The 14,516-nt window shown below is 44.2% G+C and overlaps 1 protein-coding gene across 1 annotated transcript in view; it reads right to left on the bottom strand.

Moving 5' to 3' along the window:
- Positions 1-2,855: 2,855 nt before the first annotated feature.
- The window catches only part of EDA7 (embryo sac development arrest 7), a 100,200-nt gene continuing 88,539 nt past the window's right edge, over positions 2,856-14,516 (bottom strand). The window contains exons 8-16 of the mRNA XM_086528719.1: positions 10,576-10,644; positions 10,410-10,462; positions 6,117-6,225; positions 4,917-5,087; positions 4,684-4,842; positions 4,380-4,472; positions 4,121-4,291; positions 3,762-4,042; positions 2,856-3,653 (exon numbers count right to left, since the gene is read on the bottom strand). Coding sequence (XP_086384845.1) covers positions 3,356-3,653; positions 3,762-4,042; positions 4,121-4,291; positions 4,380-4,472; positions 4,684-4,842; positions 4,917-5,087; positions 6,117-6,225; positions 10,410-10,462; positions 10,576-10,644 — 1,404 coding nt within the window. The 3' untranslated portion in view covers positions 2,856-3,355. The remainder of the gene's footprint in view (positions 3,654-3,761; positions 4,043-4,120; positions 4,292-4,379; positions 4,473-4,683; positions 4,843-4,916; positions 5,088-6,116; positions 6,226-10,409; positions 10,463-10,575; positions 10,645-14,516) is intronic.

Raw genomic sequence — 14,516 nt, 5'->3', positions numbered from 1 at the left:
TTCTAACTTTGGTGTTTGTATGTTTGTCAACGTTGTGACTAAACTTGTTAAGATGGCTATCTTCATATCATCATCTACTTGCTTGTTGATGCCAACCAATTGTGCTAATAGTCTCTTGAAGTTATTTAAGTGTGTTGACATACTGGTGGAACAGTCTTTCTCAAGCCCAAAAAATTGTATGAATAAGGTGAATTTCAATGCCTTGCTTGTAGCTTCGAAGGTTTTATCGAGTACTTCCCAGGCTTCCTACACCATCTTATAATCCCCTATGTGGTGTATGTATCATGCAGGTTTTCACCTAATGCTTAGAACCTTGTGTTTTTTTAATTCCCCTTGTTCTAAGCTTTCTCATGTTTGAGGTCTAGCCTCATTGCTTCCCTTAATGAATTCATAATCCTTTTTTCATTAGGTAAAATTTGATTCTGATGTGCTAAGTATGAGTTTTTGCCACAAAATTTTTCAAAACCTTCTTCCGAAGCCATATTTAAGAACAATCTTATCGGTTATGTTTTTGACAGTGTCGAAACCCTTCACAAGTTTTTGATTGAATTTTTCAAAGGCTTTGTACAAATAGGTGTTTAAGCTTTATCAGTTCTATTTGCCAAGTTTTACAAGCTATGCACGTTCTTTTTCTAGTTGTCATAAAAATTATTGGACCATGTATAGGTACAACCTTGAGAAATGTTGTATTAGGATTAGTAAGGTTAAGGAGGACAGGTTATTGTTCTCATTCATGATTAGATAACACTAATCCTAATCAGTATAGAATAGTGCTTAACGACTCAAGATAGTAAAAAGTAGTTAAGTTCTCATTGCAACATGAAGTTACATTGCATGTGTGCATAGAAATGAGCTCGATATTTAGGAGAAGTGATAAGTTGAGTGATATCATCTGTGAGGTGTGAGACAATCTTCAAATCAGCCCAAATGGAGATTTCTAGGCAAAATCTCGTATGCATCTTTTTACTGGTACTTTTGACCTACTAAATGACCCCCTATCCATGTGTAGAGGGGCTAGAAAGGTCCATGGGTCATGTATACATAAATGGGCATCATTTAGGATGTGGAATCATGCATGTGGACTTAGGGAGAGTCTCCATACCAGGGCATAAGCTAAGCTTACCCCACAATCACCCTGCTAAGCCTAGATTATTCCAGTGATCAAATCATAGCACCTAGGTCTCTTGTTGGATACATCTACAAGGTTCTTGTATACCTCATGGTGGGTTGTCAGTGGATTGCACACTCACGGTTGTCAATTGGATACATCGTTGCGGTTCTTAGTGGATTCAACGACGATGGTTCAATTGGATACAACATATAGGGTCTCATGAGATCCTAAGGCTTATACAAAGTCAAAAGGAATTTTGTGTGTGTGTGTGTGTGTGTGTGTGTGTGTAGAGGGGAGCGTCACCTCTACTCAAAAGCATGGTATGTGTGAAGAGGGATGTCGCCTCTTCTCAGTGTTGATGGTGCCCTTCATATCGAAGCCGTCTTTGTCTTTGGTCTTTGTGTTCTTCTGTGTACTCCTTCATGTTGTAGAGCTCCTCTATGTGTGCGGAGTCCTTTGTCTCCTTCACGAATGGTTTTTCTTTGTCTCCAATCCTTGTGTAATTGCTCAAGAAGAGTGTGTAAGAGGTAGGTCTTGCCCAATGTAGAGTAGTGTCTAAACCTCCAAATGTGAGTACAATGAGCACATAATCATTATCTTCAATAACAAGATAAGCATAAATAGCATTAGGAAAGAGACGGTTAGCGTTTTTAGGGCTTCTATAATCGTGATAACCTCTGCTATCAAATTATTATTATTAGTAATCTTCATACACCTCATAGCAAGTGTGCCACAAACCATCTCAACCAAATGAGTGATTTGCACTGAAGAGAAGTCATTAAGCTTGATGTCAGAGGTTGATGAGATCCCCGAAGTATTTGCCCAAGCTCTATATATCACCAAAAAACTAGTTGGACTATGAATAAAATCGATTATGATCAATGGTCTTACCATAGGTGTCAAATGCTCCACCCCATAAGCTCTGCAACCGCAATAAAATGCAACTCTTATGCAGCCTGGTGCATAGTTTGGCACGAAACTTAGTGAGTTGATGCCCATGTGTAGGGCAAAGGCATCCCTAGAAGGAATGCCGCTCACTCAAAGCATGCAGTTCTTTCGAGTGGTGCATGGGCTGAAATACGTGGTGGGCAATTAGAGGAATTGGCACATTGGGTGGCTGCACCCTGAGGTAGGCTACAACTTTCATGTTGAGTGCCTTGTGAGATACCGCATGCAAGAGCTGTCCAACCTCTGCAAGTGGGGGGTGCCCAGCTGCCTCCCCTTTTCCACAAAATTCTCCATGAAAATAGAGGCAAGTTGGGCAAGTTTGACTCTTATCATTCGATTGGCCAAAGATGCATATAGCCTTGAGAGAAGGGGGATGCTTATGGACAAGACCTTGACCTAATAAAAGGAGGAGACAAAGGATGCACCTAAAGGCTCTCTAGATCTAGCTACTCCCTACCAGTTGATTTGTTTAATGAAGGGTAGTGGCACCTTGACTTCACAAGGTACATGCCCAAGGCATTAACCAAAATAAGTGTAGATTTTGTTTGTGAATGCAAGAGGTTTAAATGCAAAATTTATTCTACTAATTAATGATATAATAGCAGAATTAATTACATCGGCTCTCATACCACTTGTTAGGGTTAGTGTGGTTAAGGAGGATGGGTTAGTGTCCCATTCATGATTAGATGACACTAATCCTAATTAGTATAGAATGGTGCTTAACGACACAAGATAATGAAAAGTAGTCGAGTTGTCATTGCAGCATGAAGTTGCTGAGGAGACGAGGAGGACAATATCACAAAATAAAGAGGCAAACCAGGAGCCTCTGATTAGAAACGCATCCCTAACAATTGTGAGTTGTGTATTACCAAAATGTTCTCTGTTCTCTTTCGACTCGGAAGGACTCCAGGTATAATTACATTTCAGCTTGAGGATCTTAATGAGCTCAAATGGTTACAAATCAAAGTGAGTTTGACACGTCTGTGTTCTCATTTGTGCAGACTCTGTCCGTCAGCAATGGCTCCCATCTTGCTCCAATTGACAAACAGTAAATTGTGTTGAAGCTTTAAAAGCCCTGAATTCCTCAGAACTCATTTAAAAGGGCATTTGAGAGCATCTTGAGCACCATTATTAGTGTCCTGCAAGGTTTGTATGACCTTACTCCTTGCACTAAATAGAAGGACTCCTGTCAAAACTGAATTAATATACATTGCCCTGTCCAAGATTTCGGAAGAATCCGCTTGATGCCAGTGAAGCCATTAAAATACAAATTTACTCACAAACAATCAGCTATATTCATCTTTTCTGTTTAGGCCTAAACTTGGAGTTGCCATTCCTCAATCCCAGAGATTGGATGCCCCGCTTTTTGTGTGCAGCCTTTGCTGAATGGCTCTTAGCTGCGCTACCCATTTTAAATGAAATTTCCCGTCCACCTCCTTGTCCCTTGCTATTGATCTTCCAATTGCGATGATTACGCATTCCTCTTCTATCAGCCATCGATATACGCTCTTCCAAAGGTAGTTTTTTCTCTGCCATTAATGAGACCTTATTTCGGAAGGCATCAGCATGAAGATCATCTTTCACTTCGTAGAACCTGCTCATATGGACAACAAAACAACGAGTTGAACTTCTGCCACAATACAAACACACCCCTCCCCAGAAAATAAACAACCACAACAATGAGTTGATGGTGTGATCTTACCGTGGCTTGGATGCTCGATGTGCCGGCTTCTCTACTGTTTTCTTCTTCTGTTGCTTGGTTTTAGATTCCCTTCTGTCCTTCAAACCCTCATCATCTGATGAACCATCAGCACTAAGGTCATCACTGTCACTCTGAGAATCTCTCTCTTGTTGGGCATCAGCCTGATCATTGTCACTTTCCTCCACCTCATCAAAATGCTCAGCCAGTAGGGAGCTTTTGCTTTTCCTAAAGTTCGGATGAAGTAATTTGTACTCTTGTGATTCTTCATCCACTTCAAAAGCCTATTACCAAAGAGTGTTAAAATCCAAAGTAACAGCTTTTACAAGCCAAGTAAAAGCATCATTGAACAAAGGGCTTGCCTTATCCGTAAACATAGCCTTGAAACGCTCATCTTCGAGAAGACTAGACTTCTTTGACTTTTTCCTCTTCACTCCACTCTCCTCGTCAGATTCTGATTCTGCATCGTTGCCAGCATCTTCAAGGAGGCGGGCTGCCAGTTCCTTATTTACTTTGGGAAGCTTTCTTTTTATCTAAAACAATCAGGAAACCTCCGTCAGCCCTTACTAGTGTCAATAAGTAAATCAAACGGTAAACCCTAAAACCACCATGATTACTCACCGTTATACGGGTTGCTCGCTCTGCATCCAGCTTTTCTTGGATTCTTTTCTGCCTGTACGTTTCATAAGCAAATGGGTCTGCCAATGACTTTGCCTGAAACAAATCATGACAGATTCCAGACAGTTATTCAAGGACTTCTTCAGCTATTGAAGCTTCTCAGTTCCTCAATAATGTCACAACAAAAAGAAGCATTGTGCCAGCAGAACCACAAGCCTCTCTCTCTCTTGCCGTCATAATGCAAATATAATTTTAGCACTAAAAACATGCAACAGGGAGTAGATTTTGTATCGGTGGAGTATTTTACCTTATTGAACAATCGATGATCGATGAAAAATCCATGCATGTAGGCATGGAGTAGATTGGTACCAATGAGATTGCTTAAATTCAGCTTCTCAAGATCCTCTTTGGTAACAAACTTGAAGTCATCGTATATAATGTTTTGCCCTTCCTCTTCCATCTCCTCCTGCAAAAGTACTTAGACTTGACTTCCATCAAGGCATTCAGAATTAGGCTACAAGTGAAAATTCATATGCATACCGTCAAGTTTTCTAGATAAGAACACCACCTTGGTGCAGGACCCAAAGTGGGTATGAAGTAGGCTGGTATTTGAGGGGAGTCTAGGGCCATAAACATCAGACCACTATTGCGAACGACACAAATATCATTGATTGAACCAGCAGGTGGCTCCAAGTTTGTAAAAGCATCCCCCTAATAAAATCCAGAACAAGTGCCTCCGTGGATATCTTTATCATATTCAATTAGTTACCAAAACTTTCAGCACTCAAAACTTGAAAAGTCAAAAAATTTGAATCCGTTTCAGACTTGCAGTAACCTGATAAGCAATCAAGCCCCAGTACGTTACAGCATGGCTATGTGACTTATGAAAGCTGACAAATCTGGAAGGTAATGCCTAGTTTCATGCATTTGAGGACAACCAAACACTATCCATTTCTTCCCATCCTCATCTCTTTCATCAAAATATTAAGCTTCTCAAGTGCTCAACCTCCTAAAATCAAGCATGTATGCATCTCAAAGTGACAAGAGTAGTATCACAAGAGTAGTATCTTCTCTGTCAACTGTCTTTATAAGATTCTCTTCATTTCATAAGGCTAGTGATTTGTCCTGAGATGGTAACTTGTTCAAGTCCTTATTCAGCATATGATTATTCATCACCTTTGTTACTCAGTCAGGTACCTATCTTTTAATCAAGTCATATTTCTACTGATACCTTTTCAGGGCATGGCTAAATAAGCATATACTTCTCTCTTTTCATCAGATTCAATTAAGTTCTCTTAAAAAATCTTTTCAATCAACTATGCAAGCTCTTTACCTCTATGCAGCTAGCATTCCCAAGAAGTATTCACACTATCCCTTTTCAGGTTACTGTATCTACATCCTCTCCCAATGTGTATACCTTCCAAGAATTGCCACTCTAAATAAGATCTAATAAAAACAGCTTTGTAGTTCACTGCATCAAACATCAGCAGCCAAAGCTCCAATAGCAAGATTGACATGTTTACAACGCTCAATAAAAAAGTGCAGATGCAAAGAGGCACACAAAAAAACACAACCCTAGTAATACATCGTGACATGCCATTATCAATCTCCTAAAGGCAGTGAGAAAAAGGTAGTCCACTTGAAAATCCGCACATAAGAAGTAAACAAACAGCAGTTTTCTATGCCACAGAGATGGTCCAAGCAAAAGTAAGTCCAATCACAACCACATTGCTTGCTTACCGTATTCGGATCCCAGATCCTGACCACATGGGAATCAGCAGTTATGATGTGTTTTCTTGTTGAGCTTAAACTTTCATGCCACTTTATGTCTACAATAGATGTGCCATACCTGTTAACAAACCAAAAGTTGCATCAAGATACTCCCTTAGAGCTGGACGGTATTTGCTCAGCAAGGCACATTGCTGATACTTTAGCAGCGATTAACTGGCCTTGGACTCCCTATAACATGCTCATGCAAGGACACAAGGGCTAAGGGGGAAAAGGAACCCTCCAGTTATGCCTCACAAACACACACACACCCCCCCCCCCCCCCCCCCCAAAAAAAAAAAAAAAAGAGTTTGGAGGCCTTCCACATTCACCATGGACCCGCCACATTAGCAATTACTTAGAACTCAGTTGCCATGTTCATAAGGCAGTTACGCAATCTCTTAATATGCTCATTTATAAGCTATCTTGTGAGATCAGCAATGTTAGACATTATGTAATCACTTCACCTCCCGGTACCAAGCATGGCCACTCATAAGACTGAAAGGAAGGATCTGATAACAATAACATCTCCATGGTGTGACAAAATATGGTTTACTTCTCATCATTTTGAGCTAAAAGAGAGCTGAAAATATCCAGAGAATCCATCACATACGCTACATCTTTCATGACTTGCAATGGAATCTAATATGGCATCTAAAAAGGGAAAGGATATGTATCTCCCTTTATTGCTGTATTTAAAGGCTTATAATCAACACAAACTCCATTAGCCATCCTTTGTGGCTGTAACAAGTGCTGACAAAATACATGACGCCAGCTTTGAGAAGCTTCTCCAGTTCCTCCTTTGAGGCATTGTACTTGCCCCATCCTCCTCAACTTTTGGTGCATGGGCTGAGCCCCTTATTTGAGAGGAATATGTATTTCTCCTTTTGAAGACTCTAATCTCCTCATCAAAAGTGATAAATAAGTCAGGAAACTGCTCTACCATCTCTTTCAAAACTAGTCATGGCTGTGCACAACATACTTTGAATTTATTCCTGCTGGACATTAGGCTGCACTTTCAATTTGCTCATAAGGACCAAAAGTTCTCTTATTCTCCATAAGACACAGAAATCTTTGTTTACAGTGTTTTTTTTTTCCGGTTTCAACAAACAGGAAGGAGACCTCTCTATCACAGCCACTGCTAGAATCCAACTCACTCTGGTTATCCCCCGTGCTTCCTCTTTATTTTGAATACTCTTCCTCATCACCTTCCTTACCAAAGCTCAACATCGAGAAATTGCCTACTTGCTCTATGAAACCTCTTCTTGTCACCCCAGCGATTATAGAGAGTGATGGTACCGCGACCCACTCCTATATGGCTTTGATTGCCTGCAACCATGGCCTTCCAAGAAAAGAGGAAAAGCAGTCATCAAATGGCAGTTGACCAGCGTTTTACATTTCCACCTTTAAGTCCTTCACCCTTGACTGGTTGGCTAGCTTGATGCAAAAATCTGACTTCTTTACCGTGTTGAGCCCTAGCTTTGCCACACAAGCTTGAGTAATACCGCTCTATCTGAATCTTGCCTCAGCTTTAGCTCTACTTTGAGTTTTCGTTGGGCTATCAAAGGCGATACCAAAGTTGTACATCCATTATTCTCATGGCTGAGTTTGGCCTCTAGAAGACGCTAGTTAAATCTTTCTTTCTTTCTTTCTTCTTTCAGCCTTCCATGATGGAGGAGCTGAACAAAATCAAAGAACAAGTGCAGGTCATCAAGGAGGAGGAAAAGAAGTCGTCTTGGGTCAAGGTCATCACCAAGACACAAAAGAAAGTAGAGCCGAGAAGTGGATCGAGGCGGGTACGTGCCTTACATGTGAGGGTCACCAACCTCAAGGATGTCAACGATGTTGAAAAAGATATATATCAAGGATGTGAGGTATATACATGCTTTACATGTGAGGGTCGCCAACCTCAAGGATGTCAACAATGTTGAAAAAGAGGTCACAAGCCTCATGTCCATGATGGGGATGGAGAAGCCTTTGCACAATAAGGCATGGAGGGTGGGCAAGAGGAGTGAAGGCTGGGGAGAGTCCTTAAAGGACAGAGCACTCATACTACGTTTCCCCTCCTTGGAGGAGAAGAAGGATTTCTTGAAGAAGAGGCCAACTCTCAAGAAGACAGGTATTTTTCTCGGTGATAATCTCACGCTCTCGCAGTTGGCTCACATGAGAGAGGTGATGCTAGAGATTACAATAGCAAGGGAGAAGGGAAAGATTGCCTTCTACAGAGATGACCGGGTCAGAGATGGCTAGGTGGTGATTGTAGAGCGACGCTCTACATGACGGTGTGAGACCTATGGGACCATATTGAAGATGGCACATTGGAATTGTAATGGACCTTATGAGCTGAATGTGGGAACCTTTTGAGGATAAATTTTGGGACAGGCACATTATATTCTTCTCAGAGACTCATCAAGCCCCTGGACAGATGATGCCACATGTGACCAAATATAGATAGGAGACAACTTGCGAGACTGACATGAGATCTGAGTGTGGGAGCAGAGGATCGGGGAGTGCAGCAATATTATTCAGAGAGGAGCTACAACCACTTCTACACATTGTACAAAAAGATGATCATGCAAGATACATGCGGGTAAGACTGAGGGCCAACACATGCTAGTTTTTATAGATTGCCTTATGCTACTTCCCCCCAGTACATCACTCTATGTTGGGCCTAGAGGTCAATCACCTTTCTCTATCCTAGACAATGACATATGGGAGTTTTCCATGAATGATGGCATCATCCTCCTAGGGGACTTCGGACGGACAATGCTCATACAGTCTTCAATGACACTTCAAAGGAGATGCTGGCTGTAGTAGATTTGTGGCTTGACAAACATTTCCAGGACAGATAGCAAACAAAGTATGGGAGACATCTCACGGAGATGGCGACTACACATGGTCTGGCGATACTAAATGGCCTATAGCATTTTCCTAGAGCAACCGGTTGCACATGCTTTTCACACAGGCATGGGGCCAACACAATGGACTATGTCATATCACAGCTGAGCTTCACCCCGTGCATTCAAGCTTTAACAGCAGGTCCCAGACCAATGGGTGTAGCAATGGATCATGCTCTCGTGACACTTTCCGTCTCCTTTCGTGTAGTACAGCCCAAGTGTCAAGCGGGACTTATACCAATTGTTCTTAAGTAGAGACTCAAGAGAGGCATGGAGTTTCTTTCATGAACACTCCCCTCCCCCAATGATTACTTCCCCTGATGTGTGGGGCCAGTATGGTCCCTGGACAGACACCCCTTCCTGATCCTCTTGAGATGGTAAAGACGGCCATTGACACGATGAGGACCAGGAGGGCATATGATCATGATGGTCTAGTAGCAAAGCACTTCATACATGCTAGAGGTATGCTGGCAGAGATTCTTGCAGTTATGTTCAATCGTGTCATGTGTGAGGGTCTACCTAAGACTTGGAGACTGTCTACTATTGTGCCTATCTTCAAGGCAGGTGATCCTACGAAGCCTAGATACTATTGTACTATTATGATTGGACACACATTGGCACAATTGTATGCATCTATCCTTGAGCAGCAGTTGAGCAGATGGGTAGAGAGTGAGGGCATACGGCCAGCCGGACAGGCCGGTTTCAAGAGAGGCTTCTCCACTCTTGACCATATTCTAACACTAGGAGAGAATCACTGATCTGTATAGAGCCATGATCCCACAAATCAACTCAATGGGCACTCCCCTCTCCTGTAGTCTGCACATCAATCTGGCTTTGGGGCACCATGTCAAATGCTTTGCGGAAATCCACAAAGCTACAATAAATTCGTCTCCCATGTGCCCTACCCTCCTCAATGATGGCTCTGCCTTGCTTCACATGTGGATGCTCCAAATCAACTCAATGGGCACTCCCCTCTCCTGTAGTCTGCACATCAATCTGGCTTTGGGCACCATGTCAAATGCTTTGCGGAAATCCACAAAGCTACAATAAATTCGTCTCCCATGTGCCCTACCCTCCTCAATGATGGCTCTGCCTTGCTTCACATGTGGATGCTCCTAGCAGATGGAGGTGATTTATGCAGAGCCCGTTTCCTTCATCAAAATTCAGTTTGCTAGCCACTACATCAATACCCTATCACTAGACCTAGATTGATATACATTACTACAAGAAACGATGACCTGCTCATCAAGGTAACTGAACTTAACTCTAGAGAAAAATGCAATGGGGAACATGGACAGCACACACCAGCAAGTTGAGAAACTATTAACTTTGAAGACACCATAAATCACCTACAAAAATAAAAACGTACATGTGATCCTTCACATGAATAGGTGTCGACGAGCGCAGATCATACAGTAGTATCTGCAAATAGGACAAAATACATTTTGTTGAAGCTGAAGTTCAATAACAAAAATGAGAGACAGGAACATGTTTGCTTGTAGGATTAAGGATAAGAGAAAATTGAAAAATTAGACCTGACCCAAACTCGTCCCTACAGCTAATTGAAATCCTTCACTGTCATCAAAGCGCAGGGCTGTCACTGGCTGCAAAAAGAAAGAGAGAGGCGCTCTTATTGTTGTGAATGATATGACAAGGTAGCACATCAAATCAAGACAAAAACAGATTATCACATAGAACTTATGAAATGGTTCATTTTCTTATTGAAATTTCAGGCAGCATATATTAAGAAGCTCAAGAGAGAACCATGTCAAAAACTAAACAAAACTTACGCAGACTAGATCAATCAATGCAAAAATAAGATGCAAGAAAGTTACTTGAAATCTTCATTGTCATAAATCATGTCGCTTGTAATATCACAGAAGATAAATGGGCATTGTTTCCTATTATAAACAAGCTGCGGACCCTGTACACTGTCTGAGTGGTTCGTGATAGGAGCTAGGTCCCTACTTTGAGGAAGTAGAAAACCTAATATATATGGCTCCCGACTAATTGCCATTATGATCACATGATCTCAATGGCCAAAGGTTGATCTTATGAAAGTGCTTGTGAAACCGGCTTAAAAATTGAGCAATTATTGTTGCCTAGTTTTCTTGACAACTTCTTTACACAAACATGTTACAATTTGTAACATATGAAGGAGGAAATCTGGCATTTCACATGACGGAAAAAAGGGACAAAAGTGCTACAAGACAAACTCGGAAGGTCACAATAATACACAAGTATGCGAGTGATGAGGGATGAAGCTCCAAGTGTTAAGGGTGAGAAGCTATATGCTCAATGAGTACAATCATGATACACATGTATCTAGCTAGCTACATTCGGTACAAATATCACGATGGATGCTATCATGCATCAGTGGGATAAGTTGAAGAGTCCCCAAAACATAGTAGCAAGATCTAAGAAAGCTTGCTCCACCCTCTCTTGTTTGGCTTGCTCATGCTATACCCGGATCTTTGTAATATCTCCCTAATGTAGCCTTGTGACCACACAGCATACTCCATGAATCAGTCTAATTATCTTCTGAGTTCTAGGCCACTCGTTCATACATAGGTGACCCTCCCCCTTCTCATTTGTAGCATATCCCAGTATTCCATTGAAAAGTCACTTGCCAACTCCTTACTTGTGCTTCTCTTTTTTTTTCTTGAGGGAAAGGAGTTGTATGATGATGGGCAGACTCTCCCAATGAAAAAACAGCATATATACAATGAGGCTAAATCAAGAGATGGGAGGAGGGAAGAGCCACACAGGTGGATAGTAGTGCCATGTGAGCACCCCCTGGACTACGGTGTAGAAAGGCCCAGGGCGCCAGAGTCGAAGAAAAGCCTCGCGGCGCTCCCGCATGCGGTCGGAGCTGCCCTGTAGTCCCTCAAGCTGTCCTCTGAGAGTATGGATCAGCTCTAGCCAAAAGTCACGAACAGTCTCTGCTGGTGGCACAGGACGAGCCTCAAAGATGCGGAAACAGCGGGCCCCCCAGATGAACCAGAGAGCTAGGCCGCTGATGAGCTCCCAACACTCCTCTCTCTCACTGCACCACTCCTGTGGAGTAAGCTCTGTAGCAGGCTGGAGTGTAGGTCGCCCCCCCTGTATCACTATCATCCTGCTGGTGGAAGATAGCTCAAACTGAAGTGCTGGGCCCGTGAGGGTGGACCAAGCCGCTGCCCCCCAAGTGTACTGTCGCGCCGTGGAGAGGGCAGGCATCAGCCGAAGAACACGTAGCCACACCTGCTGGGCCGAGGGACAGTCCCACAGACAGTGACACTGACTCTCCACCAACTGGTCACAGGCTGCACATGCGGCCGAGAGACCACTATGCACAAGCCAGCTCCCTACTGCTGTGGCTCTGTGTGCAACCAGCCACTGGAACAAAGTGACGCGCCTCGGCTGTCTGGAGTCCCACAGCCTCTGCCAAAAAGCTGCCAAGAACTCGACTGTGAGACCCTCCTCCTGCCAATGACGTGCTGCAGCGGGGCGGGCCTCTCTCTGTGCTGCAAGTATATGACGTCCAAGCCGAACAGTGTACTGAAAGAAGGGGTCTCCTAGGCGGTCTGCAGAAGAGAAGGGGTCCCTCCATAGCCACTCACCAGGATCCCACTGTACTCGTGCCAGTGGACAACACTCCCAAGCCCATAGCCTCCAGTGTCCAGTCTCAAGAGCTGCTGGGTCAGGGTCTATGACGCAAGTCCTCCCACAGATGCCCACAACTCGGATCCTCTGGAAACAGCACTCTGCTACCTGCGGGGCCTCTACTGCAACTCGTTGTAATCGTCCCCCACCCTGAAGCTCGAAGAACAGGGCTGGGACAGTCTCTGAGCAAGCCCTGACTGAAATGAGAACCTCCAATCGTGTGAAGGCTCCCATCCACCAGGGTGTTACTGGCTTGAGAGGCGTGAGCCACTCAGCTGGAACTGACTCTGAGATGTCCTGACACATGCTCTGCACCCCTCTCATGCCCTGTAGCTGGACAGCCTGCACCTCCTCTGACAAACCTGTGAACTCTAGCCAATCACCTAGAGAACGCGCTGGACATGCCGCCATGGGACCCCAAGAAACATGAGGCCGACTCCCAACCAAGTGGCCTCTCTGAGTGCTAACCATGGGGTTCCAGACGAGGGGCTGCCGTAGGCGCTCCTCCGTGCATGTCGGCTGTCTCTGCTCTAGGCCACGCCGTAAGAGCTCCCAAGATCGAAGCAAACTCACAGCGAATCTGTCCTCCAATCTCCTGCTCAAACCAACTCGGCGCAACTCTGTAAAGATCCATCAAGTCGAAGGTTGCCAAGGGCCTCCTGACTGAGGCACCCTGGCACGAAGCCTCTGCAACAAGAAATCCTTCCAGGGCTCCTCGCCTGGAAGAAGTCCTCTGACGACAAACTTCCCAAGAAGGGCTCTGCTCTGCTGTACAGGATCAATGATCCCAAGCCCTCCCTGAGAACAAGGAAGTGTGATGACAGACCAAGCCACCTTGGCTCGGGCAATCTGAGTATCGCGACCTGACCAAAGGAAGTTCCTGATCAGCCTCTCTACCTGGCTGATATAAGAACTCGAGAAGATCCAGCAAGAAGTGATGTACCACATAGTTGCCAACAACACGCCAACAACACCTGGTTGGCAACTACTACTCTACCAGCCAGCGAAAGTCGTGCTGAGCTCCAATGTAACAGCTTTCTCCTGATGGACAGGAGAAGAGGAGCAATCTGCTTCTCGGGCGACAAGTCCAAACCTACCTGACAACCCAAGTACCGAACTGCAGTCCTTGGAGGAATCCACCTGAAACCCTCTCCTGGCATCCAATCTGGCACAGGAGCAATGCCAACCGAGAAAGCCACTGTCTTTCTCCAGTTGATCAATGCGCCCGATGCACAGCAGAAGGTCTCCAAAGCCTGCTCACATCTGTGTAGATTGGCCTCCTGGCCCTCTAAGTACAAGGCTGAGTCGTCGGCAAACTCAGCGTCCAGAAGCTCATCTCCCTGTATAGGGAGTGCTAAGCCTCTCAGACCAACCTGCTGTGACACCAAAAATCTGCTCATCGCCTCCACATAGAACAGAAAGAGAAAAGGGGCAAGAGGACAACCCTGTCTGACCGATCGTGTGAGCATGAAGCGCTCACCTCTACCTCCTGCCAAAAGCACCTGACTGTGAGCCTGTCTGTACAAAGCTGACACCCCTCTGATCCAAGCATCTGAGAAGCCCATCTTGCGTAGCGTGCCCTCTAGAAAGTCCCAGTCAACTCTGTCGTATGCCTTCTCAAAATCGAGAAGAAGAATCACAAGGTCCTCCCCACGGAGCCGTGCAAGGGCAGAAGCCTCCCAAAAAGTGAAGATGTTGTCAAGGATATTGCGTTCCTTGACAAAACCTGTCTGAGTCCCATGTATAAGGCTCTCCAAAAGTGGATGAATCCTCAAACTCAGAGCCTTGGCAAGAATTTTGTAGGCTGAGTTGAGGATGGTGATGGGGCGCC

Source organism: Adiantum capillus-veneris, chromosome 14 (assembly GCF_014529385.1).
Source record: "Adiantum capillus-veneris isolate H3 chromosome 14, ASM1452938v2, whole genome shotgun sequence".
Taxonomy (NCBI): Eukaryota; Viridiplantae; Streptophyta; class Polypodiopsida; order Polypodiales; family Pteridaceae; genus Adiantum; species Adiantum capillus-veneris.
The sequence above is the reverse complement of the archived record's forward strand: the minus strand, read 5'-3'. Positions and strand labels throughout refer to the sequence as shown.